This window comes from Blennius ocellaris, assembly GCF_963422515.1.
Source record: "Blennius ocellaris genome assembly, chromosome: 2".
NCBI classification, from domain to species: Eukaryota; Metazoa; Chordata; class Actinopteri; order Blenniiformes; family Blenniidae; genus Blennius; species Blennius ocellaris.
In genome coordinates, this window is record NC_137651.1 from 15,778,020 (window position 1) to 15,805,746 (window position 27,727).

General features: G+C 41.6%; 1 protein-coding gene across 1 annotated transcript; it reads right to left on the reverse strand.

The window, feature by feature from the left end:
* Positions 1 to 3,059: 3,059 nt before the first annotated feature.
* On the reverse strand, positions 3,060 to 26,921 carry ets1 (v-ets avian erythroblastosis virus E26 oncogene homolog 1). Its single transcript, XM_080513546.1, has 8 exons — positions 26,799 to 26,921; positions 14,980 to 15,099; positions 14,174 to 14,374; positions 13,779 to 13,856; positions 13,158 to 13,403; positions 11,439 to 11,693; positions 7,180 to 7,298; positions 3,060 to 6,195 (listed from the first exon to the last, which is right to left on the reverse strand). The coding sequence occupies exons 1-8, from the start codon at positions 26,863 to 26,865 to the stop codon at positions 5,980 to 5,982; spliced, it is 1,302 nt and encodes a 433-aa protein (XP_080369672.1). The 5' UTR covers positions 26,866 to 26,921; the 3' UTR covers positions 3,060 to 5,979.
* Between the last annotated feature and the right edge of the window lie 806 nt (positions 26,922 to 27,727).

A 27,727-nucleotide genomic window follows, 5' to 3' on the forward strand; every position in this document is an offset into this window, starting at 1 on the left:
ACAACATCACCACCATCCTTCCAGGTCCACAGTCAGTTGGCAGTACTGTGCGGAAAAGGGTTGATACTCCTGGTTTAATTAGGATTAAATGAATTTGTTGGTGAGTCCAACATTTTCTACAATCTCTCATGTTGATAAAAATTTCATCATATTAATGAATCATTTTATCATGAACTATTTAGCTGAAAATATTTAGCAGTCAGGGTGGTGTGGCATTTTAGCAATTGGCACGTTTTCTCAGAATGATCTGCTGGAAACACCACCATCTGCTTGTGTGTGCCATGAAATGATTGAGTACATCTGAGCCCCTAATAAAAAATGTGCACAATGCGGTGTTTAACATGGTAATGGTAGAAGTTATCACACATATGTATTTCAGCAAATACATCTGACTTTGGAAAAGCAAAAAAACAACAAAAAAATGCAATGTACGCTATAATCACAATGACAACATTTCACATACAACACAGAAAAGATCTCAAACAAAGGTCGTGACAAGCCAACTGAGCATACAAACAAAAGTTTACTCGATCAGGCCCTTTGTTTTTCATTATTTAACCTCCGAGGAGATAAAAATAAACAAAAGTCAAGATGCACTCTTTCTGTCTTTCTCTTTAAAATCCGTGAGAGGGGTCATAATTGAGAAGTCACGGTAGATCTAACTCTGTTTATAGTCCCCAGAGACCCGTGGAGTCCATACTGGTCCAAGTCAGCCCAAGCATGAAGGACAATAGGACATGGATATATTCCCCCACAGAAAAGGCCTTAAGTTGGGCTATCGGGGCCCTCGGGGATATGTCGGTCATATTTCACAACTTCTCTGCGTAATGGAACCACTGAGTTGATCTCTCGTGCGTCACAGGGATTCTCTCTCCATGAACAGGCCATTAATTTAACGTGATGAAGATAGATAAGTAGCTATGTTCTATCTATAGCAGGAGGTCTATTAAATCTCAGTAAAAGTCTGTCAGACTAATTACATGTTGACCTCAAATGTTACTCATTTACATATCTTTGATATCCCCATTCAACTCTATTTAGTTTTCTTTTTTAAATATAAACAAAGACGCTATGTTTTTATTCTCTACATCTCATTGAGATCTTTTCACCACAATGTATTTTACTCCAGATAAAATTCACTGGATTCTGAAATATAAAAGCAGATTAACTAAATATATCACAAACTCTTATAAGGACCACACAAATTGAACTTGCGAGCTGCCACATGTTCACAATTAGACCGTTTGTATTCGTTGGGAGTGTTTCAGTGATTTGGCACGAGCACATGTCTGTTGCCATTTTGAAGTTGCGCTGCCAGTTAAGACTCAATCCAGGGAGGAGGTCACACTGAGTGCATGTTTGGAAAGGAGTGCAGCAGAAGGCTCTTTTCCCCAGTCTCTGAGAGTTAAATTGTTCTGTCAGCTTATTAAAAGGAAATATAAGTGACAGTACAATGCTGTCACTTAAAATGTAATGTTAAGTTACATCATTATCATGCCCACAATGATATATGTCAACATAAATGTGATTTATCAGGTTGGATCTACCTGCCATAAGCCAACTCTGACAGATCAGATGAATCCATGAGGAAACTTTATTACCTAATTAATTCACATTGGAAATCTAGTCATTATTTTTATCTGACATGACAAGCATTTCCAAACTTCATGGCTTCCCTGGCTTACTATTATATCTCCCTCTATATTTTGCAGCCATGTTAAAACTACATGAAGGAGACAGATGAAGCTCAGTAAGACCTATTAGATAAATATTTAAAGTTTAAAATTTGACGAACGAGCTCTGCGGCGATAACAGGAGAGCTATAAGCTGCTGACTACAAGCGTACATAGTCTTTTGTCAGGAGAGGCCGAGATCACGTAAAATGTTTCTGTGGCTGTGAAGTGTCACAGTTCTCACTTTCTGCACACACTTCCTCTTTTACTTCACATGTGTCTTTTGCACTTTTAAACAGAACTTAAATCAGTGAAAGCTTTTCTCAAATCAGACACAAAGCAGAGGTGAAGCAAACACGGGCAGGGTGTCTGTGTTAGGATGTGTTCATAGTAGGTATGAGTGGTATCACAATGATTTGGACTTTGTTTTAGGTCTGTTGGAACATGCACTGTCTGGTGAAGTATTTTAAAACCTGCCGAGCGATAGCGTCTGGTCTGGATCATCGGCTCGGTCAGAGCAAGGGAGGTGGAACAGGAGAAGAAACACCTGGGTAACCTCAGCCTGCCCTCTGCCAAGAACACCACTGACAGATCCAACAGGATAACATGGGTCTGATTTTGAAGGAAGACAGCTCTATCATGTTTGCTCTGTGGTTACATCTGAAATATGTAAAATCAGACATGTATGTACACCCTGTCTGTTGTTTATAAGACAAGTGCATCCTACTTGAGGTGAGTGGCTTCTCCTATGCATAATCAAAGCATTAGATCTTTTAATAGTTTGAACTTGATCCAGCATTGAAGCACATAATTATAGAATCAATGTATGATTTTCATTTTTTTTTTCCTTAGTACACAGGCAACCTGGGATTTTCTTTAACAACAATCACAAGAAAATACAGAACTTGTGCATCTGTATCTTCTTGTTTGACTGAAGAATTGGGCCAAACAGCTGCTCGGTTTGGAGCAACAGGCCTGCATGTTTTCTATCTACAACGGAATTTATATGAGGGGTTACGAGTGTATGAATGGGCCCCAGCGTGGTGGTTCCATTTTTTTTCTTCTTTGCATCAGCTCGTCAACACACATGGAACTCACTCGTAAAAAGTGAAACATACCAAGCCATGCATTGGGCTCACGGGCATCCTTTGAGCCATTCAAGAAAAAAATACAGAAGAAAGGGTTTACTACATTTTTCACCTTCACCATTTTTAAATTGTATTCATTCATACACTAAAGCCATTTTCAGTGCATGTTATATATATATATATAAATAAATAAAACTGTGAGATGACAGTGCTAACCACCTCACCACCAACCATCATGGGCCTGAGTGAATGAAAACACAACACATAGTGATAAAATCTTTCTTCACATATATTTTATAACATTTTGAAGTACATTAAGTACATTTTAGAAATAGAAGCTACAGTTTATAAAACCTTTCCAGCAGAAATCATTGATGGGCCAGCATCAGCCTTTTTTTCTTTAGCAGACAGGTCTATTTGCCATATAAAAAAAAAAAATACAAAAACAAAACAACAAAACAAACAAAAACAAAATAAACAAACAAACAAAAAAAAACGCTACATTTTTTTGTCCTGCGCTACCTTTTAATTCCCATGAAAGCACCAGCTGTCTGCATCTCTCGTCTCTTATAAAATATAAATTATTGAAAAATATTCAAATGTTTGTGAACTAAATACAATAAAAAAATGATCTCATAACAAAAATACAGAGACACTATAAAATATACAAAAAACAACATTGAAACAAGGTTTTCCTTCTAAATCCATTCAGAGATATGCATATGCCACAAAATATTGGTAAGTTTACATTTGCGCGACTACGGTTCATGAACACATATGACCTGCAGTAGATTGTAGTCACCAACATTAAACAGTTTCCCAACAAAATCATTTTTAAAAGAGGAATACTTCAGGTCAAACAATGCTTTCTTTTAGCATGTTAATCTCATGACAACATTCAAACATCATGACTTTTGTTTACAGGGAAACAGCAAAAGAAACTCACAGATTTAAGAATCCTTCTCGGAGCAGAAAAATATAACCTGAACAAGGACATAAATCAGTGTTTGGCATCCATATATGTGGACAGAAATGAATGAAGACACGGTGAATCTCAACACTAATTAAGCAGTTGTACATCTAATTCTGCTTTTTTTCCCGATCAGAAACACGTCAGTATTCTGCAGTGAAGGACAGTCCTGTTACAAATTGGTCATAAGCATATACAGCATCTCTTCTCGGCACCCAGTGGGAAACCCGAATCAGCAAAGGCAGTTCTCTTTGTCCTAAAGCTGTGTGCTTTCCATCATATCAACAAAAGATAAAAGATAAAAGACAAGCACTTTTTTTCCTCACCCAAATACATGAGTGATTTCTGGTCCCTGTCTTCTAACATTGTGGATACCCGAAGCACCGTGGCCAAAGACCTCACATGGGTTTTGGTTATTATTCCTGCTTTGTCTCCTGCTTATTTGTGTAATTCGGGTCTCAATAATGCATTATGAAATACAATCTGTACAAATAGACATCTCAAAAGCTATTTTCATCCATATGGGTAACATTCAGCCACTGTAAACAATAACATTGTATTCTAACATAATATTCAACTTTGGCATTTCCCATAAGGCCAGTGTACTACCACTGTTCCCACTGTCAAGACGAAATTGCTGCCATTTTGCTCAAATGTCACCAGTGAATTGTAATGAATTGTATTCAGAGTAATAACCCTTACATATTATGTGGAATTCTACACAAGTTACTCACTCTGAACTGAATATTACGGCTGTCTGAGATAAGTACTACACCGATCTAAAATGGAAATAAATCTGACCGCCATTTGTCCTAAAAGTCCCGAGCTAGCCAACTTGCATCATTTCTATTCATCATACTCCATCAGACCTAATTGACCATCACCTACACTGTCCACACATACCTTTTAGTCACCTCCATAAACCTCAACAGTTGCAGTTTTCTACAAGTCAAGATTTTTTTCTATTGCTGGTCCCACGTCCTTGCATTATACCTTCACCTTACGGATGCTTTCTTCTGGGAAAATCGTACTACGTAACAAAAGGAAAGAAAAGCCGAAGTTCTTAGGATTTTGTACAATCACGTCCTCAGCTAATTAATTTGAGATATCATTGTGCAGACATACAAGACTACTCAAGCACTTCTAAAGCAACACAGATATGGACAGTGAATCGACAAATTATGCATCTAATCTGCACTTTAAAAGGACTCCTCTTACCAAAGACTCCTGAATTCCCCCCCACATCGATTGTCTACAGTTTGCTAATACTGGTGGTATATGCAAAAAAAAAAAAAAAAAAACGCATTTGTTTCAGTCACAATATGTGGCAGACATGTACATGAAGGTGAACGTGTCAGTTTCAAAAGCAACGGCTTCTTTCAGTTGTCTCTCAGACACTTTTGGTATGAGTAATCTCTCACCGGGTCCTATAGAGCACAGGGCCAGCCTCTATAGTGTTGTCTGGTAGCAAATCAGCACAATTCAGTGAATAAAATGCTCCTTGAGAGCATTTAACAGCCAATCTCAACATTTAAGAATTGATTCCACTGTAATACCTTCATTGAAAACATAAGGAGAAAAAAAAATCCTTGTTCCATTGAGTTGCCTGGTAGATTGACACAGGACGTTCTCACAATTACATAATACTGGCACAAGCATACGTTCCTTTAACAACTTAGGAATTACACTTTTTTTTGGATCCTAGCTGAATACACATCTCTTGCCAAAGAAAAACAGTGAGCATGTACGTAAATATGATATAACTTCCTCAGTTCAGTTTTTTTTTTCTTTTTTCTTTTACATTTTGGCAACCGTTGTTTTAGCGGAAACTCTCCACCGCTTTCCATTTAGCCCCCACAATGAAATGATTCATTTTAATTTGTCTTAATTTGTCTTGGTTTTCCTTGCTATTTAGAAAAAAAACCTGAACTCTACCTGATAGCACTTTTTCTGCCTTGAGCTGCTAATTAATACCGTTATTCATCTCTCTCATACACACACACGCACGCACACGCCTCAAATGCGACAGGGTAGGAATACAGGTTTTTGGCTTCTGCCTTATTTTCCTAAAATATGGTCTGAGATACAGGAGCTCAAAGGTAACAAAGACCACGCTAAGTCTTTAAAAACATTTTTGGTCCCCAAGAAAATGGTTTACCGACTCTATCAAACAGTTAAGACCACTTTACGAGCCTCAGTCCATGTGGCTCCTGATATTTTGTCTTTCACTTCCTTTGTCGTCTTCTGTTCACTCGTCCGTGTCGAGCTTTACGTCTAGCATTGCGTGCAGCTCCTCGGGGGTATACCCCAGCAGGCTTTTTAAGTCACAGACAAAGCGGTAGACATAGCGTTTCCCAGATGTCTTGTGGATGATGTTCTTGTCATAGTAGTAACGTAGGCCACGGCTCAGCTTCTCATAATTCATCTTGGGCTTGTTTTTTCTTTTGCCCCACCTCCGAGCAACCTGAAACACCACAGGGTAGAAGAATGTTGAGACGTGCAGCAAACGTGACGTAAGAAATGAGCAACGCTTTGCATAAAGGGCTGCTGAATAATGCAATATGAGTGCATTCCTTAGGTTTCAGAATGCATGTATTTATTTAATTATTTTTGAAACATGTCATCCATGTTCATAATATATGACAACTTCAAGGTTCATAGAGGATTATATAAGTAGTGGATATAATGTATTATAAGCCTATACCTCAGTGACAAAGTGACAACAGTGATTTGTGGCGAACTCTGTGATATAACAAGATATACAGGCCAGGAATAACTATTATCACACCATAAGTCAAGTAATCTTAGGACTAATAAATCAGGGGACAATCTTTTTTGATTGGTACTTCACTTACAGTATGACACCTATTGGTTGTATTGTAGCATCACATAAATGCTATTAATGGTCATGTTATAGCAATATCCATATACCATGGATCAATGGTCGAGTGTAGTTTTTTACAATTGAGTTATTTTACAACTGCGCATGTGAAAATAAAGGTAAAACAAAAAAGACACAAAGAGACACATATATAGTGAATACATTATAGTTGTCGTGGTGACTTATTTCAACATAAGATAATAAGAAATAATAGCAAGTTTGAACTTTACATACATGTACTCTGAATTAAATATACTGGGCAGAAACAGGGAAACCAGTGTTTTGCCATTTCATTTCTGAGGTCAGACTTGATTATTACCAAGTCCCTCATCTCCCCAGTCATTTGATATTTATGATAAATGTGCTCATTGTTGCCACTTTGCCATTGAGGTATAACACTTCATAGAAATACCAATAATGTATTCAGAATGCACCCACATGCCTAAAACAGTGTCGAGTCTAACACGAGAGGTAACTTCTCACAAAAAAGATATCTTGTTCATCTGGCCAACTACTTAGGACCTCCCAACACGTGTGCCAGTGACCAGTGGGGTCATAACCTCTCACCTCATCAGGGTCAGAGAGCTTAAACTCCCAGCCATCGCCTGTCCAGCTGATGAAGGACTGGCAGGACTTGTCGGTCAGCAGCTCCAGGAGAAATTGCCACAGCTGGATCGGGCCACTGCCTGCAGAGCAGATGGGAGAAAGAGAGAGAAGGTTTTTATTTAAAGAAGAACCATTTACACCGAGTGGACACATTGTTGGGTTCTAGTTTCAGGGCAAGTTGAGTTACTGTCGCCAATGAAAGTTGCTGGTGAAGGTTATGTTTTTTGGTTGTGTGTATTTATTTTGTTATTGGTTTATATGCATGTATTTTACCAAGATTTCACAAAAACGATTGAATAAAATTGCATGAAATTTTCAGGGATGATTTGTCATCATCCAAGAACAAATCGATTAGATTTTCGGATCAAATCAGCTCCTGGAGATGTAAGGTATTACCTCTGCGGACCTAGAGGTCCACTGTAAGCCTTCATTCAGGATTGCAGCAAGGAAGCTGTAGTGAGCCTCCTGCGAGCACACTACTAACTCTGCTCCGGAGCTCGCAGCTAATATCTAGATTCGGCAAGTATCCAGAAGCACCGATGGGACCACATTGACTTAAGTAATGGTTGAGCTGTGTGCCCCCGCTCAGTGTTTCGCACAGTGATGCCGTTATCTGACAGACTGGTTAGCGTCGATATGACTTTACGGCCAACATGCTTGCGATGCTTCCACAAATAATTGTGGCATTGGCAAAGGTATGCACTCTACTGAGTGCCCCCTCTAGCTGTAGCTGTATTGCAGTGGAAGGTTCTAAACTGCTTCATCATGATTATAATACTTTATTAATGCACATACAGAATCCTAATCCAAGACAAATTAACCTCTGGCACAATAAAAGACTTACACTCTGACCACAGTGTGCTCTGTGTCTTAACTCCTGCTATAAATAAGCATCTTAAATATTCATGTTGATGATTTGGTTTTGTCTGAAGAACAAAGTAAACCCTCTAATCTGGGTCAAACTAAAGTGCAGCAGTGGAACCAAATGTCCTCCGAAATACAACAGTCCTATTCATCATGTCGTCCCCTCGTCTGCCAGTTGCCCCGTTCTCGATGTGAATCTGCAGTCTGTGCCTCTATGAATTCCACACTGATGAAATCAGTATTTCAAAATAAGACGGGCTGCCTTTGGACTTCAGCAGCACATCTTCAGTACATGAATAGAGACATTTCAAAATAGAAAGCAGTTTTCAAAAATATACATTAATGTGGTTAAAGCTCAACATTGTTAGAAGCATTTAATGCAGCTCATGGAAAAAGGTGAAACAAAATGAACACACAGAAAGAAAAAAACAAACAAAAAAAAGACTGGTTTTGTGCCTGAACTAGATTCTCTGCCGTACACTTTGATCGTGTGGTTTTTCAGCATATGCTTGAACGCAAACACTTTTGAGTCTTGCATGTTGAAATCACACCTGCCAGTGCAGCGCACCGCATCAGCGAAAACTGGAGCGACAAAAAAAAAAAGTCACCTCTCTCTGGTGCCTCAGAAAACCAAACGTACCCCCCGTGCAGCACAAACAAATTCTCTCAGGGAGACGGGCGTGTGGGTTGAACATGCAAAATGTCATTTCAGAGCCGCTTCGCTCCTGCTGGGAGTGAAGAAGGTGCATGACAGCAGCCACTCCGAATTTGGAAAATAAGTGGCTCTGTAACACTGGGTCTCTTTCAAGACAAAAAGCTTTGGATCACATTCCAGAAGTCTGCTACTGCTAACAGCGAACCCCACATAAGGGCGATACCAGTCCCCTCTGCTCTCACGCCAGAATGTAGGCGATCCCAGCTAAACAAAAAAAAAAAAAGCTTCCAAAAATATGTCACAATCTTCATGTACAATAGGTCTCATTGAAAAGGCATACAGTGTGGCAAAAGGGTGGGGTCGAGTCGGGGCATGCATTCATGGAAGCGTTAAGCATTTCTAATTCAATGAAGTGGAGACCACATGCAGGGAGCTAAACTTTGGCTGAACCAAAGTCAAAGTTTTAAAAGTCTATCGAGACTCATCACTCATTTCTCTGGAAAGGTGGAACAAGCTAAAAATGGAAATAACCTTCACTTATATCACACATTTTACCACTTGAGCCATGTTAACCAGCTATCAGCACCCATTCCATGAATTTGCACATTATTGTGGAACAATTTCAGTGCCATGCCTACAGACACATGTACATGGCTAGATGGGGGATCGAACCTCCAATATTAGGATAACTCTCTTCCAACTGAGTCACGGTTGTCCCGAGTCATTAATAATGGACACAGATGAGCTTTAATACAGATTTTATTCTTTACATGTTGTATGTTTGCCTGATGTTAATATAGAGGTGCAAATAGTGAACAGGAAACCACTGAGATGACAACTGGAGCGTCACTTATCTCCTCGCAGCCTTATCAGGCTCCCTGTCCTCGCTACAAGTGTCACCTGCCACCTCATGCCTGGGACAGGAAGCCGAAGCAGAGCAAACTGTCACAAACAGTTTTAGACATAAACCGACGTCTGTAACTTTATTTACATTTTTTTTAATTATTATTTTTGTTTTAGATTTCTCAATTCACCCTCCCACCTTTGAATTTTTTTTTTCTCCAGCCATCTGCATACGTACAAATGGGCACACACAATCATAAAAAAAAATGTGTATTTGTTCAAAGGACTTCACTTTCTTTATTGTACTTAAACAATGCACTACTCTTAGGTCATTAAGGGCAACAGCAGACTGCTGAGAAGATATTTTCCATTGTGAGGGGAAAAATGGTGTAAAAGCAAGGTATCTCTTTTCAATCTTTCCCCTGTTTTCATTGCATAAAAGTAGGAAGGTTCTTCTCCTCTGTGAGACTAGAGTACATTACTATGCATTAGGTTGCCGAGCTTTCACATAACCTCTTTAGAGCTTTATGCTACCGATACCTGCACGTCATCAGCCAAGACAGGACTTGGTAATTTGATTTTAATATGTTGCAGGAGGGACACATGTTAGATTGCTCAGATTTACATTATCATGGTAAAGGCTTTGGAAACTGAACTACTTCTTGGCTGGTTTGGTTAAACAGGGAGCATTGCAAGCTGTAATGGTCCTGGAGGGGCTTTTAGACTGTGTCTTTCTCTTCATTATTTGATTATAAATACATTACAACATCTTTCCAACAACATTACAAGTGAATGACTCATTGTTCTATAAGTGGCTTTTGAACTAATTACCATACAGATGACCAATTACCTTGTGCATGTCAACTTTGGCACAGCCTGTGAAGATCTGATGGTCGCCTTGTTTGGGACGTTGAAAAATGTGTGTGGGTTTCCCCTTTTTTTTTTCCAGCGCTGACAATTTTGCAGCCTTATGACTATGATTTAAGCAAGTCTGGAAAAAGTCCCAAACACTGTTACTGCCTGAACAATGTAGCTTTAAACAGCAACATATTGTATGCAAAACTTAAAGTAAAATGTTAGGATATGTGACAAATATTTTGGTTGGTAATAATCAAACCAGATGAGGTAACAAACACAATGTGAAGCTTATACATCAGTTAGTCATTATATAAAGGTAATTTTCATTCTGACATTAGTATCCCAGTAACGTAGCCGCTTAACTATGTGCACAGTTTTTTTTTGTGGTTCTATGAAAGATGCTAAAATAGCGCACGTATACCAGAAGAGTACGCATTTACCTCTACATCTTAAAGAACTAGATCATATAGTATGAAATGTTTTCAAGCACAAATGAGTATGAGGATGCCTCATGAGATGAAGAGATAATTTTACGCTGGTGTTATGTGCAGGAGCAGGCATCATTTCTATGTTTCTCTAGCGTTGCTAAGACGACCTGGAAAAAAAAATGGGTTGAGATGCGGGCTGCAGATAACAAGGAGGTAGATGAGAAGTGAAGACAGAAAGAGAGAAAGAGCAACAAAAGGCAGAGAAAGACAGAACGAGAAGAAAAATAAGGCCAGAGCACAATTTGGTTTGCTTGCTGTTGTGTGTTTAACTTTGTCTGCTCATATTGAAACATTTCTATCATTCCTCGAGTCTGAAAGCAGATCCTGCATCTTGTGCAGGTCATGGACAATTTGATAACAAATGTGAACTCAATATGTTGGAGCAAAAACCCCACCGAAATATCTCATCTTTAAATTAATGAAATTATATATTTTACATTATACATTAAAGTGTCACTCCTAGATGATGCTGTCAATATGAGAATAGGCCTGTGGGCTCCAAGACATCTTACCTGTGTATCCTGCCAGTGCTGCTGCCGGGATGACGGGTTTATCCTTGCTGAGGTCTGAACGCTCCCTCACATAGTCTTTGAAGGTGCCCTTGGGCTTGTGTAGAGCAGTGGGGTAGTCTTCTGAGTCAAAGCTGTCATATGATGGTACCCGCTGCAGACTGCTGAATGATGACTGGCTGCTCCACGACTGGGTCAGCCGGTCACAGCTCTCGAAGCTCTCGATGCTCTCAAAGGAGTCCTGTCCGCCGAGCTTACCTGAGAGAGAAGGATAAGTGGAGAGAGAAAAAAATAAGATATGAATGAACCCTTGGTTTTTTTTTTTTTGGGGGGGGGCTTTGATTTCCCTCAAAAAGATGTATTCACAAGGTCAATTTAGGTACACAATATAGCTTCAAATAAATGTTTCTGCATTGTGGAAGGAAAGAAGTGTACCCAGAGACACATGCAAACTCATAACATGAAGGCCCAACCTGGATTCAAACCATGAAGCAGGAGAGCTAACCTCCACACCACTATGTCGCCCTCATCATCTATACCACTGCGTTCTTTCTCAAGAAGCTATATTGTTCTGTATGGTGCCGTCTATTTCACACCTCATTTCACCTTTACAACCACCATTTGGATTCGATTTTAAATGGAAGACAATCACACAAATTGTCTTGCTATTTTTGGCCCTGGGAAAGATGAGAGGAGTCTTTCAATGGTGCATCATTAACAAATGACAGATAATGCCGTACCTCTAGTGATGCTGAAATCTTCAGCTGGTGAAATGGAAGCCACATGTGGAAATCAGTTGTGCTTCAAAATACTTTCCCACGTCAGGAGAGCACAGTGCTCTAAAGCTGCGTATGTGTGATGCATTAGGATCAGACCTTGAAGGCCAACTCTGAAAGCGCAGGGTTGTTGGGAGGCTTGTACATGGGCACATGCTATTCATTTTCATTTATACAGCTGGGGATTTGTGAGACGAAAACCCGAGCTTTATGGCTGTAAATGTAAACCATGCTGCTAATTCCTCTTTAAAGTATCACTGGGAGAGAAAACAAGCCGGTGCACACAGACAAGCAAACGGCTTCATGAGAAAACCCCACACTTGCTAAGTGAGGATGACACCTCTATCTCCTTAACCGGAACTGTCAAGTTGAGTCGAGGAAAAGAGGCCAACAAAAACAAGAAGATGAAGGAAAAAAAAAAAAAAATCCTTGAAGGTTACACCACTTGAACTGTTTTACATAAAGGACAGGCGTCAAGAAGAGAACACGCTGTGGCTTTGGTTTGTGTATCGCTGTGACAAAAACAATAGGGTTTTCTCCCCCCCCCCCCCCCCAACATTGTCAAAATGTATGAGACGGGTTTGCCTGAACCACAAACCAACCAGAGGGCCTGCTTTTCTTCTCCTTTAATAGGTGCTCACTGATGTAGCATGACAAGATTCTGGCAGCTTCAGCACAATTGCACGCAGGTAGACACCCACACAGAAACCTCCAACACTCACATGCTTTCACACAAAGAGAACATGTGAATATATCCATGAAACGGGCAATCTAACAGAAGCAACGCGAATACAGCACGCTGTTTTTCTTGCAATATGCAGTCCTGGCTGGGAGTTTGCATGTTCTCCAAGGTTCCATTTCAAAAGCATGCGTTTGAGGTTAATTGAGTCATTAATGCAACCGACTGCCTTCTACATTTGCCTTCATGTCGTTTGTGTTCCCTCACCTCTACTCAGGCGTCCCACACACATGTTGTCAGGGGAGACAACCTCTTGCTTGATGGAAAAATAGTCGCCCTGCATGGAGTTTAGGGCCGTGTCTCGGAGGATGACAGCAGGATACTCGCTCTCATACTTGAGAGTCAGCAATTCCTCCGAGCTGATGGGGTGAAGCGTCTGATAGGACTCCGTGATAAAGCCAGGCTCTGAGTATTCAGATGGAGGGACGCACTGAGCGTGCTCCACACCGTAGCCTGGAGAGACAAAGGAAAAAAAAAAACATTAGTGGAGATGAAAAGCAGGGGAAGGGAAGCAAGGTAAAATAGAGCAGGACACACAAGCCATCCTCCATCCTTGGTTTATTAACAGCCAATAACAAAACCTAGCTCTTGGTACCTTGCAGATTTTAAGCAAGATTATCGACAATCAGCAAACCTTATAGAGCTGCCATGTTATTTCTGTGCAATTAGGTTCTGTATATAATCCAAAGCACACACGAGAAGGACAAAAGATTCCTTTTTCTAACAAACTGAAAATCCTCTCTCAACGTTGGTTCACTTCCCTGTTCTATATTTTAAACATGTATCTTCTGCAATTAGAGAGAGTGAGCGACTGTGTTGAGTACTTACTGACAAAATAGTCTGAGGTATAGCGAGATTCCTGGAAGTTGGAGGTCAATCCATTGATGGGGTAATGCTTTGTATCCTCTTCATGAAAAATAGATAGAGAGAAGGAGCGTCAGTGACCTCGCCATTGATTTCATGTATCACGTAACTGCATCCACTATTATAAAAAATTAATGACCTGAGCTAAATTGTGTCTTCCTGTTTGGCTCCTGTTACTCAAGCAAATGTCAACAAAGTCCTCAACTGGAGTAAGCAGTGATATCAGCATGTGGGGTGAAAGTGGTTTTTTTTTCTCTCTTAAATTACATAACTGAGATTGAAGGAATGGAATGTTCAACCAACTAATCATGAGGGAATGCATATGAAATTGTCTGTAACCGTTGGGGGGGGGGGTTTACCTTTTTGAAGCATTTCTAAATGTTCCCAGAGGATGTCACCCACAAAATCAGGTGCCAGGTCTAAGAAGCGCTCTTTCCCCATTGCACACAAGCTGGCTCCGTTCATGCCAAATTTATCAAAGTCCACATTCTTCAGACTGAACTCGTTCACCGTCCAGGTTAGCCACTCTGCCACGTGGGTTTCCGTCCACTGTCTGGGATCTGCGGAGAATTATAATTGGGAATTGTTATATTGACTCTTGATGCTGAGGTATGTGCACATTTACTCAAAATAAACACTAAAGGAGTTTTTACTTTTTAAGCTAAACTGCGGCACTTTTTGCCAACTGTCACTCTGCAATCAACAACAAAGAGGGAAGCATGTGTCACTGTAAAACAGCAGTGGTAATCAAAAGCCAGAACTATAGTTGCAGATATACTATGATTATATAAAAAGATACTGACAGTCCTGCTGTTTGCAAACAGCATGAAACAATTCTCTGGTAGCTTCAATTTAAAGCACTAACTCATTATTTTACAGTCTGACTTGCTGTCTGCATTCTCTTGATGCTGCAGTCAGCCAGTCTGCCTGCTCTGAAATGTATATAATGTAATGCCATTTGTGGAATAACTGGGTGTCTCCTGGTTTTCGCTCTGTCGTCCCAAGATGCCTTCACTGAAAGGTCGTAATGTGAAAGGACTAAGTATGCGCGTGCCTGACATGTGACAACACTGAGATACTTTTCAGGACTCATGATGAGATTTAATTTCCCCAATGAAAAATGTTAACAGCCACTAATGAGAATCCAAGCAGCAGACAGCATTACCTTTGGGAATTCCCAGCCGCTGCTGCTCCTTTGTGAAGCCACTGAAGGTGGCCTTCAGGGCCTGGGACATCATCTCTTTACTTGACGGAGTAAGCAGGGGGACATCCCCACACTCTGGATCTGCCAATCAAATCAAAAGAACATTGATTACAAAATTATCTGGAGTAATCCGTTTATGATTTTCAATTAATGCTCAACAACATGAGCTATAGCAACATGCATGATATTTTGTGAATTTAAAGCTCCACTGAATGGAACATTTCACTGACAAGAGTAAGGAGTGGGGGGGGGGGGGGGGGGGGGGGGGTGTAAATGTGGTTCACACAGATACACGCATGGATCTATCCACGCAAACACAAAGAAAATCAACAGAGTTATATCTGACGTGATCAACAACATGGTTCAGCAATTACATTCCGTCTAGACAGACAATTTCCATATCAGCCTCATTCTATTAAACCCAGAAACATCAAGGCTTTGACCTGCACACACATTGCTTTTAAATGCAAAGCGCATATGCATGTTTGCATCCAAGTCACAAAGTATACTTTGCATGTTTTCTTTCAGTTACTGTTAGTAATAGGGTCCTTTTTGGAAAATCCCGCTCATCTGGCACTGATGCATGAAAATAAACCTGCGTGTTTATTTACAAACACTTCAAACATCACCCGCTCTCCCACACATCCCGCAGATCCTGGGTGGGAGAGCGGCGCCTGGTGCCCATCAGTGACACGATGACCCCGGCCAGCCCTCCTACCATGTCGCTCTAACAGAGGGGGCCCACTGTCACAAGACCAAGCCAGGGGTCAAACTTTCTGACAGGTCAGGGGTCGATGGATGGGGTGATGATGTCACCAGCGCTGCAAGCAGGCGGTTCAGGGGAGCTGGGGTGGGCTCACACACACACACACACACACACACACACACACACACACACACACACACACACACACACACACACACACACACACACACACACACACACACACACACACACACACACACACACACACACACACACACACACACACACACACACACACACACACACACACACACACACACACACACACACACACACACACACACACACACACACACACGGGTTACTGTTCTCTGTTCACTGCCAGTGGGCACCCAGCATGGAACAGAGCTCCCTTTGATGGCTTTAAACAGAGCCTGATGACTCGCACTCATCTAATTAGATTGACCAGACTGCAGAAGTGTGGGATAAGAGGGGGCAAAGCTTGGGAGAAGGGAAAGACCCCTGGGCCACTGACACAAGAATAGACTGCTAATAAATGACTTGTAAATAGACGTAAAAAAAATAGGGTCCAATAGACACCCAAATAGCTGCCAAGTTTTTAATTGCATAATTTGTGAGTGCCCAGACTCATTTGCACAATATAGGCTGACATCTATCATAAGCTATTAGTATGCAGTGCAAAAAAAGAAGAAAAAAAATCATTTCCCCCCCATCAAAATCAGGGAATCACTTTAGAACTAGAACATCGCATATAACATGCACTTAAAAGTCCATGGTTCGATTCGGCCTTGATTTCAGTTTCATTTGTACCTCTTCAGATGATCTTTCACACCCGTTTTTGCCATACATTCATTAAAATAAATGATAATGAGATCACAAAAGGCTTGGCATGAAGGCAAATTAGTGGAACACAAGTTGTGACACTCCCTTCGCAGCACAGCCAAAACCAGATGTTCTGGCATCTCCGCCGGCTGGTGGCTTTATCTGCCAGCGGTACACTGGGGCGGCATACAGTTCATACTTGTTTTCACCACTCGCTGACGTCGCGACCTCGTCTGGAATGCACAGCAGCTGTCCCTCCTTTGCCCGTGTAGCCCATGTCTGTCTGGCTATTTGTAAAATTAGGTCTCCCAAGTTCTTTTTTTCCCTACTCTTTTTTTTCTCTCTCTCTAAAGAACGAAACTTTTCAAAAGGCCCAGCTAAAAAGACAGACTATCTATGCTTTCTCATGCAATTCAATTATGGCTGTAATAACATATAACAATGGTGAACAAACATAAAGTTAGCTATTGTATTCAAAAGCTAAAGAAAGGTTGAGGAGCTGAGAATATACATTGTTTTAAATGCTTCCGTTAAAGTCATTATCAAGTAAAGCTCGCTCATCAAAAACAACCATGCATTTTCACAATAAAATAAGACCCGAGCTAGCGGTCTTATATAAAGTTGCCTCTGACAGCAAAGTTGTCTGGGTTTCTACTGAGCTCATTTTCTTTTCAAGTACTGTTGGTTGTGCAAAAAAAAAAAACCTACATGCATTGCAAACTGAGATGGGACCGGGGCTCAGACAGTCTGCGCTTTGATGTGAAGGCACAGGCAAAATGTGGCAGTTTTATTTAAGCTGGATCGAGTCTAGTTTGCCTGCACTTTCGAACCGTTTACGCCCCTCCCTCCCCATTGCTTTTATCAACCCAGCCCAAACATGTACTTGCCCACGCAGACTTGAACCCACTTTAGCACTAAATCCTCCAGCAAAGACACTCGACACCAGAGCGTATGAGAACTAACATTAGGCACTCGAGAGCGGGAATATGTGAACCGTGATTACATAGCAAATTAAAATGTGAACTGCAATTTGTGTGACTGCTTTTGTTTTTTTTTACTTTGAAGTACTTGTTTCCTTTGCTTGAAATGAGTTTGAAGTGGGATCTTTGTTCACCATCTTGCAGCAACTTGAAGCAAACTACATGTTGACGTTCGCTTTTAGACGAATCTAAATCTGTTCGTTTTTCTGTGAATTGAGATACAAGCTCAGAAACACAAAGCAGCGGAACCAGCGGTGCTGGAAAGCCAACACTGAATGTAAAAGTGAAGTGATAATAGAGCAGTCTCCCTTGTGAATGATCCATATGAAAGTTATCTGCAGCAGTGCTAATGTACAATGTGCATCATTAGCGAGAGAGGCGAGCACCGATCTAGACAATCTCTAGTAAATGATGAAGTCCTGATACGATTTCAATGCCTGCGAGTCCCATTAGACGCAGAATGGTCAGTATGTACCGAGAGTTGGAAACATCCACAAGCCATCACTTTCCACATTAGACAGTGTGGGTCTGTCCACAAAATGAGCCCCATCCACTTAAGCTGAAGAAATGTGGGAGTGTGTATAACTTATAGGCCACAATATGGCGTCCGCATTTCACTAACAAGACTAAAAAAAAAAAAAATTATCTGCAGACAAAGAAAAACATTTAACCAATATGTTCCTAATGAGGGAAACAGATTATGATGTTCATCTATTCCAAGAATCAATGATGGATGGATAGTGATCTAGACTGAATGTACAATAAAATATATTGATTAGCCACTCCCTTTTTGTTATGAGTATAAACCCCTGGGTGCGACTACAGTATTTTCCCCTGATGGGGGAGGATTCTCACTATTCACCTTGTGAAGAAGTCTCAACCTTAGAGGTTTTGTCTGCTACCTTCGACTGTTAAACTGACACACATATAAACACACGCACGTGAACCAAATTACAAGCCGTCTTTGCCTGCGCGCCAGAGCGTGGGTGTGAAATTGGGATTTCTGCGGTTGGGGCCAAAATCTATTGAGCTGGAAAAGGCACCACTGGGCAGGGCAGGGGAGAGATAGCGAAGGGAGCATCTTAGGTGGGTGAGGGGTGGCTGAGTAGAGGGCGTGGGGGTGAGTCACTGACTTGTAATATGAGCCTATGACTGTAAAAGAGAAGACTGGATTGGGGGGGGGGGGCACAAAGGAAGAGTGAAGGAGGCCGACAAATGAATGGGAGGCCTGATAAAGCTCCCTCTCTTCTCCTCGTCTCTGAGTGACATCACGGTGGGATCGGTGCCATCTTTCAGCCTCTGGCGGAGACTCAGTCCATTCATAAAGCCTGGACCGCTGCTTCCACTCAGAATGATGCAATGATACAAGCAGAGCAGGCAACCAGACCCAACAAATAAGGGACAATATGCTTTCTATCATGTGATTGAGCTATAAATAGTTCTGTACAGTTTTCACGTTGGGTGCGTGTTACTGTGAGGGAAATAGAGTGGACTCGGATGAAAAGGGGGACAAAAAGTATAATGAGCTTTACAAATATTAAATAAGTTAAAACTAAATGGGTAACGTTTCAAAATTTCAAGTCCCTCCAGGCTTAAGCCACGAATAGGGCTTTTTTTTTACAATACTGGAAATACAGATCAGATTTACAGGAGGTGTATTTAGAAAAAAAAAATCATATCAGTAAATAATAAAGTTTTTCACATCTTATAAATTGTTGTCAGTCATGTTACATCATCACTTCAAATGGGGACTAGTCTTTCTTTATAGCCTTTTTATCTATTTACATTGTTTTCAACAACAAATGATATGCAGCCAACCTGTGAAGGTGATTTTCAAATCATGTATATACACAATACCGCTTAAAACTAGCCTAACTAGATTTTTACTTACATTGTATATATCTAAGCATCCAAAATCATAAAGCTTGTATTCACTTGTTGAGGTTGTCTTGTTAAACAAAATAAAGATTTGTTGGTATTTTCTTTTTTTTTTAACAATAATCCAAAAAGTTATTATTATAATTTAAAAAAATAAAATAAAATAATGAAACTTTCAGTTGAGGGAACCATGGTAATACTAACTTCAAAGTCTTTCTGTTATCAATGCAGTCCATCGCATCAAATAATGTGTCAATTGATGTCTCCACCTCCCTGTCAATCTGTAGCTGAGAGTATGGTGGGATTTTTATCCCGGGTCCATTTCATGTGGCTAAGTTGCCACTTCCTGAGGGAAGTGATTGACTTGTGGGTTCAGGTATAGGCTAAAAATGTCATATCCACAACTGTGGCTCTATTCTCATCATGAATAACCCTACATTTGCACAGGTATGTATTAATGCGCTTCTAATCAGCTCTTAAAGACAGACCGGCCTACACGCAGTAGTACGGGGGTGACAGTGGTATCTGAGGGAGCCTTTGATGGAGATCCATATCTGGACCACTGGTCTGGGAACACAAGGTCATAAACCCAGTATGAAGGGGTTCCATTCAGCCCTACGGGGTGATAAAGTGGTGACTGAGAGTTGCAACAGAGCGAGAGGAGGAGGACGGGGTGGCAGTCTGGATTTTTAAGAGGGTTGCTTGTTCAGTCGGCCACACTGTTTTCCTTTCCATCTTAGCGCCAAGGAGGTAGACGAGAACTGTAGGCAAGGTGATGAAGCCAGACCTGACCAAGACCAAAGCCTGGTCGAAAGCGAGTGGATATAAAGGGATCCAACTCACTCACCGGGATAATGCCACCATCAGAGGCAACAGTGCTGAAACATTACTTTTATTCTTAGATGTTTACCACTGGCTTCTGGCTGCCCTCCTCAAACAAAAGCCTGCGGTGGTGTGAGACGACTATATGGTACAAAGCGACTTCTGCTGACATCTGTCTTCAGCCATGAAAGTAGAGTTACTCAGGATCATCACAACCACAGACTCACTGGCTACTGAAGTAGACAATAAGTCAGACTAATAGCACATCGCTCCCCTTCTGTCTTTCTTTTCTTCCACTCTCTCCATCTCGAAAATCATATTAGCGTGAGATGTGAAAGTGCATTAACTCTACTGTTTATGCCAAAGTCTCAGCACTTCATATGACATCGAGTTTGAAATGATCGTCAATAACAGATGCTAAACATATATACGTTTTGTTTTATTGGTTGTTTTTTTTTGCTAAAAGCTAGATGGAAACCATTCACCTTCCAGATGAATGTGAGAAACACAAATAAATCACATTGATCCCTTTTGCTTGAACTGCTTACAAACTTTGTTGCTCTGTGATCTTTGCAGAATGAAAAGGCCAGGTTTGGGGGCGTTTTTGGTCTGCAAGTACTAAAGTACTAAAGATTGAGCAACAGCAATGTATTTCTTCCAGCAGCTCATTGCACAACCTTTAAATCATGAATCATTTGAGGAGGCTTCCAAAAAATATTTGGAAAAGTTCAATACTAAGAAATCAAAAACAAAACTAGATTTCTGACAAATCTCACAACTTTTGAAGATTGTCTGGCTCTCCAGTAATAATTTTTTTTTAATTTCATCCCTTCAGTAATATTTCAGTAGTATTTGAGTTTGATCATTTCAGTTTCATCTTACAGCGCGAGCTAAAGAGGAGCTGAAAGACAAACGCAGTGCTGGAGAGTGCAGGTGGCGTTAGCCGAGCTACATTGAAGCTAGCTGGCCTCCCAGGCTCCATTCATGTTATAAACAGACATGGGATGCTCTGGGGGAACTGTTTAGGAGTTAAACCAAACACATGCCGTATCTGACAAACAGTTTACTCTCTGTGTTGCATTTTTTCCACAAAACATGGTGTCTACTCCATTTTTAGTCCAAACTGATACATTCCACAAACAGGTTCCTGATATAAGTGTGAATTATATGGTACTCAAAAGACCTAGACATTCATACAAACTGATGGAACTGTTGGCCACACTATCATGTAAGTCATGTACTCGCTGGGTTTAATTACACATCATACGTAGATGGGAGATTGTTGCTTGTTTGAAGGCAAGCTATGGCCGACAGATGGATGCTTGATAAATAAATTCTCTCTAGACCGCAGTGTTTTCATGTTGCGTGCCTCACATTCCACCCCTGTTTTACAATCACTAATGCACTTCTCACAGCTTTCTTGTTTTCCTCCAATATGACCAAAAATGACTTGTGGTCTAAGTGGCAAACTGGGTTTCAACTCTAAATGATGAATTGCAATACTATTTTAGGCTCAAAAGAGGCTCATGGTTAATGAGAGTATAAAACACCAAACATCTGGCAAGATCTCTGTTCTTTTAACTGATTTAGATGTGTGTCTTTCAATACTGAGATGTAAATGAAGAGTGGATAACTGGAAAGTTACAAGTGAGAGGTTTGTAATAAGAGATGGAAGTGATTACCAGAAGAGGAAAAAAGTTTGGAGTTGTACGCATGCATAAACGCACACATGACTCATCCCATCAATGAATGACTGGACTTCAAAGGACATCATGATGCTTCACTTGACAATATGACTGGTCACAATGAAAGCTATGACCCTATCTTGTAAAACTCCTATGCAATGACTCCAAAGGAGTTCACAGTAACCATTTCAAAAAAAAAAAGTGCATGCTTTCGTGGATTAAATGTGTGAATTAATTAATAATGTTCCATTAACACATTTGTATTGATTCAAAGTAAATCTTTCACCATTTTCTCCCCATGAGAACGTTCACTAGAAGTAATTAAATAAAGCAACTCATTTCTATACATAAAAACAATGCAGACGTTAGTGAGTAATTTTTGAATTCTGCAGCTCCGGTGATGGCCTCGAAACTTAGAACAGCTCAACTACTCAGTCTTTGGCACATGTACCTCCCATTTCACGCTAAACCCGAGCACCACCAAAAATTGCACATGCTTAGCTGAGCAAGCCACCCACACAAACACATCCTTCCTTATCATTCTTTGCTTTGACAGGCCCGTCAATCAATATATCTCCGATGCTGTAGGTCGGATACACATACGGTCTGCGGCTGTGCCCCATTTGTTCACCTGATTACAAAAGCAGCACGCGATGCATGCTGACTCCAAAAACAGGTGGCGTGCAGCAAACAGAGACAAAACGAAAATAGGGGAAGAAAATCTGGACCATACACTGAACAAAATGAGTGGCATGGCTGCAGACAGCTGAACATCCATAGTGAAACAAACTTAGGCCTCAGAGGACTGTGGACTGATAGTCAAAGCAGGCCTTTTGCTTAAGTTGCTTCTTTTTTTTTTTTTTTGACTGGAAACAAATGTGTAACTATAAAAACAGAAATAGCAACCGAGCAAGATTCCAAAAAAAGTCACCGTGCACTTGAGGCAATGCTGTCTTGAGATGCGTGGGCAGTTGAAGAGCTAAGTCAGGGCAATGTCAAGTTAGTTAGGGTTTAACAGCCGGGCAGGTAATGTAGAAACCAGTGGGCCAGTCAAACAGACGGACAGTCGGAAAGCCTACGACATGTGGTTTAACAGGCGTCTAATATCATGACTCAGGGATTACAGGCAAGGAATGAGTAGCAGCAGGACAAAGTGCACTCACCAGAAACTCACTATATCCCACATCAAGGTGCTAAAAAGAAACCCATATGGCCAACAGAAAGACATGGAAAGAAGGGGGGGGGGGGGGGGGGGGGGGGGCAGCATCAGAGGAGAAATTGTGTGAGTGGTTGAGTGAATAATTTGAAAAGTCTTTTGTTACATAAAATGTTTGGTACCATTTATTTTTCCTTTTTTTAAGCTAAGTAATGCGTTTTCCCATGGTCTGGTTGTAAAATGTTTTGTGGAACGTGAGTGAAATAATAGATCGTACAAGACCTGTTGATAAGGGAGGCACTCTAATCATTTTGTATGTAATTTTTTCAACATGGTACTGCCATCATATTGACCACACCTTGCGGATGTCCATAACCTCCCCCAACCACTCTCTCTGTAACCATGTGCTTATTATTTAGCAGACGGCTGTATCTGGCGCATACACGCCTTGCTTTATGACTAAGCTTTATAAGCACAGATTAAGGCGTGTAGTCACCAGGGAAGTGTCGGGAAAGGACCCACGCAGTTTATCATCCATGTTTATATGGGCAAACATAGTAAATGATAAACTGAATGATGGAGTAATGAATGAAACTGAATGGGGGGGATAACCCATTTGATGCAACTCTGTGACATCACTAAGCTGCGCGGGAAGAAAAGATAAAAGACAAGCTCACTGTGGAAAACACACAGACATCCACTTCATTGGTACACACCCAGACTGTTGACAAGTCCAACCAGCACAGGGAGGCCTATTGATGAAGCTTGAATCTGTTGCCTTCTAGGCACAGACATAGCTAAACGCTGCCTAATGTTATATGGTTAATGCGCTATACACTGGAGAATCAAGTCTCAAACACCCAATTGGCCTTGGATTGACACAGAGCACATCAGTTTAAAAACTGACCTGTTTGCTCCGTTTGGCCCAATCCATTGATAGACCACATCAAGAGAAGCCTGGATCACCCGAACAGTGTTTGCTCAGCTGCCAGGCAGCCACGCACACTCAAACATTGGCATATATTACACAGCGCTACTGAAGTAGTGCTGACATGAACACACCAAAGCAAAAACCTGAAGCTTACCGGTATGTAACCCTCTCCCTGTTCTGACACAAGTTGCCCGTCTACATACCGTACCAACACGGGGAAAGTAAGTAAAGTGCTCTTAGGAGTCATTCATGTGGCATGGTCTGTATGTGGCAGCAGTGGAACAAGATGCCATATAAGGCCTCTCAGCAGAAGCATCTGAGCTGCCAGTTACAACAAACTGCAGTGTTTTGATCAGATAAAAGTTGCCCTCCCCTCCAGCTCTTTCTCTGCTTCCATGCCTGCCACCCAGCAGGGCATGCTCACAAACATTCCTGTCAGTCACTGAACCCCGACCACCAGACCTGACGAAACAGAGAAGGAAAGCAAAAGAGGGACATCTCCCTCAAGTCTAACACAGCCTTGCATCTGTGAATAATTGACAGCTCTGTTGAGTATTAAATCTATAATGGTGTTCTTCGTTCCTATCTTTGAAATGGTGGCTCGCTCTGTTGAGCCAAGTTTTGTTATGGCTACATATTGCTTGCAATAATAAGCTACCAGTCTGGGCTACAATGAAGTAAGTGTGCTGTGCCAGGGACAGACTACTGTAACATCCAACAGAGGAATAGCAGCTTGGCGGAACATTAGAAGCTTTGTTTGGGTGCACCTCTGACCCTGGCGAAGTGTGAGCGCTTTTAAAGGAATTACCTCTGCTGGAGAGTGAGGACAGACCTTGGGTAAGCTGACACTAGCTGCACTTCCGTCGCAAAAAAATAACAAACAATATAGTGATGGTAGACTGGAAACCACTTAAGCCTGTTGGGGAGGGGGGGGGGGGGGTATGCACGCATGTACAGTATGTGGTTGCAGGTGTTTGGAGAAAGAAAGAAAAAGCAGCTGTCCTTCCCACAGTGCCACAGCTCTTTCCTTGCTTGTGCAAAGCTCAGCACCCACATCCATGTGAAGCGCTCCTTCTCATAGTAGCCATCCTGCTAATCCCAGTCCAGCAACTGGTTTTGAATGGAGCGCTCTTCCACTAAGTTGAAGCGCTCTTCCACTAAGTTGGAAAACAAAAATCCCAGCAGAGTGCTTCCCATGCCAGAAACTCTGTTTTGTCTTATTTGGTTGAGGATCAACCTTGTGCATGGGTGATACATTTACTGTGTCGTGTAAACACGGCAATACCAAAGAGTACTCAGAAGTTTGTGTGTTTGTAAGTAGGAGAAAGGCCGAGACAAAATGTGTCTGTGTGAACTTGTGAACTGCTGCTTGGCAACTTCAGCTTGACCTCACAGCGCCCAAGTCAGTGTAAGTAGGAGCTAGTATTGTGTAATGGTTTTGCAAAAAAGTTCTATGCTTTAGCAACATGAGTGCAGCTGTCAGCACATTGTACGAGTTTGTGAGATGTGCATGTATGCTCTGCAAGTACTGACAGCAGGGAGAAGGTGGTTAATATGGTGACGCACAAGCCCAGTCTTAGTGGGTCAACACTAGCTATTAGTATCAAATTTCCATGATGCATTAATGGTGCTTGCATTGTTGATCTAATGAGTTCAATGCCACCTGAGGTGCAAAAGCACAGGGGATAAGTGAATATGAAAAACTGCAACATGCAAATCATCTTGGCATGTCATCATACTGTCTCCATTTGAGAAAATGAGAAGTGAAAGTAAACTGAGGTTTAAACCCCGACATAAATACGGCTCAGGGTTTGCGGCCTTCCCTGTCAGTGTCACGGACTACCCCTGGAGCAAGCCAAGTGTTCCAGGCAGAGTGTGCAGAGGCAAGCCTCAGCAGTGCAGATTCATCACCTCAGCCTGCCTCTCCTTCCCTTTGGAAAGTCAGTTCCAGCCACTAAGGAGGAGGAGGAGGAGGGTGGATAAGAGAAGGAGAGAGGAGACAGTGGGATCGGTGGAGTGATTAGGCACCACTGCCTGTCTCACACGCCGGCTGGGCAAAGAGCTTTGGCTCTCCTTAACATGCTGCGGAGTACACAGGTCAGGGGTGGGTGAGAAGAAGAGCTGGAGCGAGATTAAAGAAGGAGTGCTGCCATTTGTGTTACCAGTGTATACCAGAGTATATGTGTGGTCAGGTCAATTTACAAATGCAACATGTGAAAAACTGAATAAAAACAACTTGTTAGAAAATAAGGAAAACTGAAACAATTACCACAAAAGAAGCAATGCATGGGAAAACATAAAAAAAAACCGAGTATCAGAATTGATTTATGAACGAAACATATTTCTTTTTTTTTTTAATAACAATTAAGTAGCTTGACAATCCTATCTGTTTTGTCATAACTGTAGGGTGTACTAACTTTTACGCACACAAAACAATTTAAAGTACAAAGGGTCAGAGCCTGATTCATCAAATAGTAAGACGCACACACAGACATACGCGCACACGCACACACGCACCACACACTCTGTAGCAGCCTATTGCATGAGTGTGAAGCCTCCGGCGTCACCGCATTTTCTCAAGTGTTGCATGTTGTCCGATATTGAGCAACCCGCCGCGTCTTGACGCGTTCAGGACGCGCTGTCCCTCGGAGCGCACCTAATCACCGGGAATTAACGCCGTGGTTACCGTCGGTGTAAATTCGCCGGTTCCGCGTGACAAGGAAACGCCGAGGAGTAACGTTAACTGTCAAACCCTCAGACAAGGAGTTGTGTTACTCACCGTCCATCTTTTCAGCCTTTATGATGGTTAACGTCGGTTTCATATCGACAGCTGCCGTCATGATCATCGGATCAGTGTGACTTCAACACGCCGCGTCCCTCTTTTTTTTTTTTAAATTTGAACAGCTCCCCCCCCCCAAAAAAAATAAGGAAAAATATCTTCTCTTCAGCGCCCCAGGTTACTACTACAACTACTACTGCTCCGGCTTCTTGTATTGATCTCCTCCCTCTCACACAACTATAAATATATCTATAGTATATATATATTTTTAAAAAAAAAGAGACTGAGCTTCTTTTACTTCTAACTTGTGTGTGTGTGTGTCTCTCTTTCTCTCTCTCTCTCCCTCTCCCTCTCCGACACACTCCCTCTTTTCCTCGTTCTTTCTCACTCACTCACACACTCACTCACTTCTTCCTCTCTATCTTATGGGCGTTGCACTGCGAGCAGCAGGAGCGCGTCGACAGCCGAACGGGGCGGAGTTTAGAGGCTGACCTGACAGTTGATTCACAATTCAATTACAGTGCGCCCCCCCCCCACACACACACACACCACCCACAACACACACGCACACACACAGTGCACGCACACAGACAGTCTCCTCACACAATAGGTCTACCCCCCCCCCCCCCCCCCCCCCCCCCCCCCCCCACCCTGTTTCTCTTGAACCAACACTACCTCACGTCATCACATGTTCCCGCAAATGACGGGATTTTTACAGGGATGAGAAAACTCTCTGGAGACGGGAGACCTGCTGAGTAGCCTCCCATTAACGTTTAACAATATTTTAATGGTATACTATTAAAAAGAAGGTCGGTCACATGTTTTTCTGTACTGTCTGAACACTGATATGTCATTTAGTGAGTTATTTTCTGAATGTAAAAAAATAATAGAATGTGAAGGGTCCCAATGAGAAGAAGTGGTGTTAGCAG

What these genes read in the sequence shown, in the direction of transcription:
- ets1 (XM_080513546.1), bottom strand. Translation starts at nt 26,865, where the DNA reads ATGATCATGACGGCAGCTGTCGATATGAAACCGACGTTAACCATCATA. An exon ending in TACCTCAGACTATTTTGTCA is followed by an intron (nt 13,404 to 13,778) that starts GTAAGTACTCAA and finishes TTGTCTCTCCAG; the next exon opens with GCTACGGTGTGGAGCACGCT. An exon ending in AGCTCTCTGACCCTGATGAG is followed by an intron (nt 6,196 to 7,179) that starts GTGAGAGGTTAT and finishes GTGGTGTTTCAG; the next exon opens with GTTGCTCGGAGGTGGGGCAA.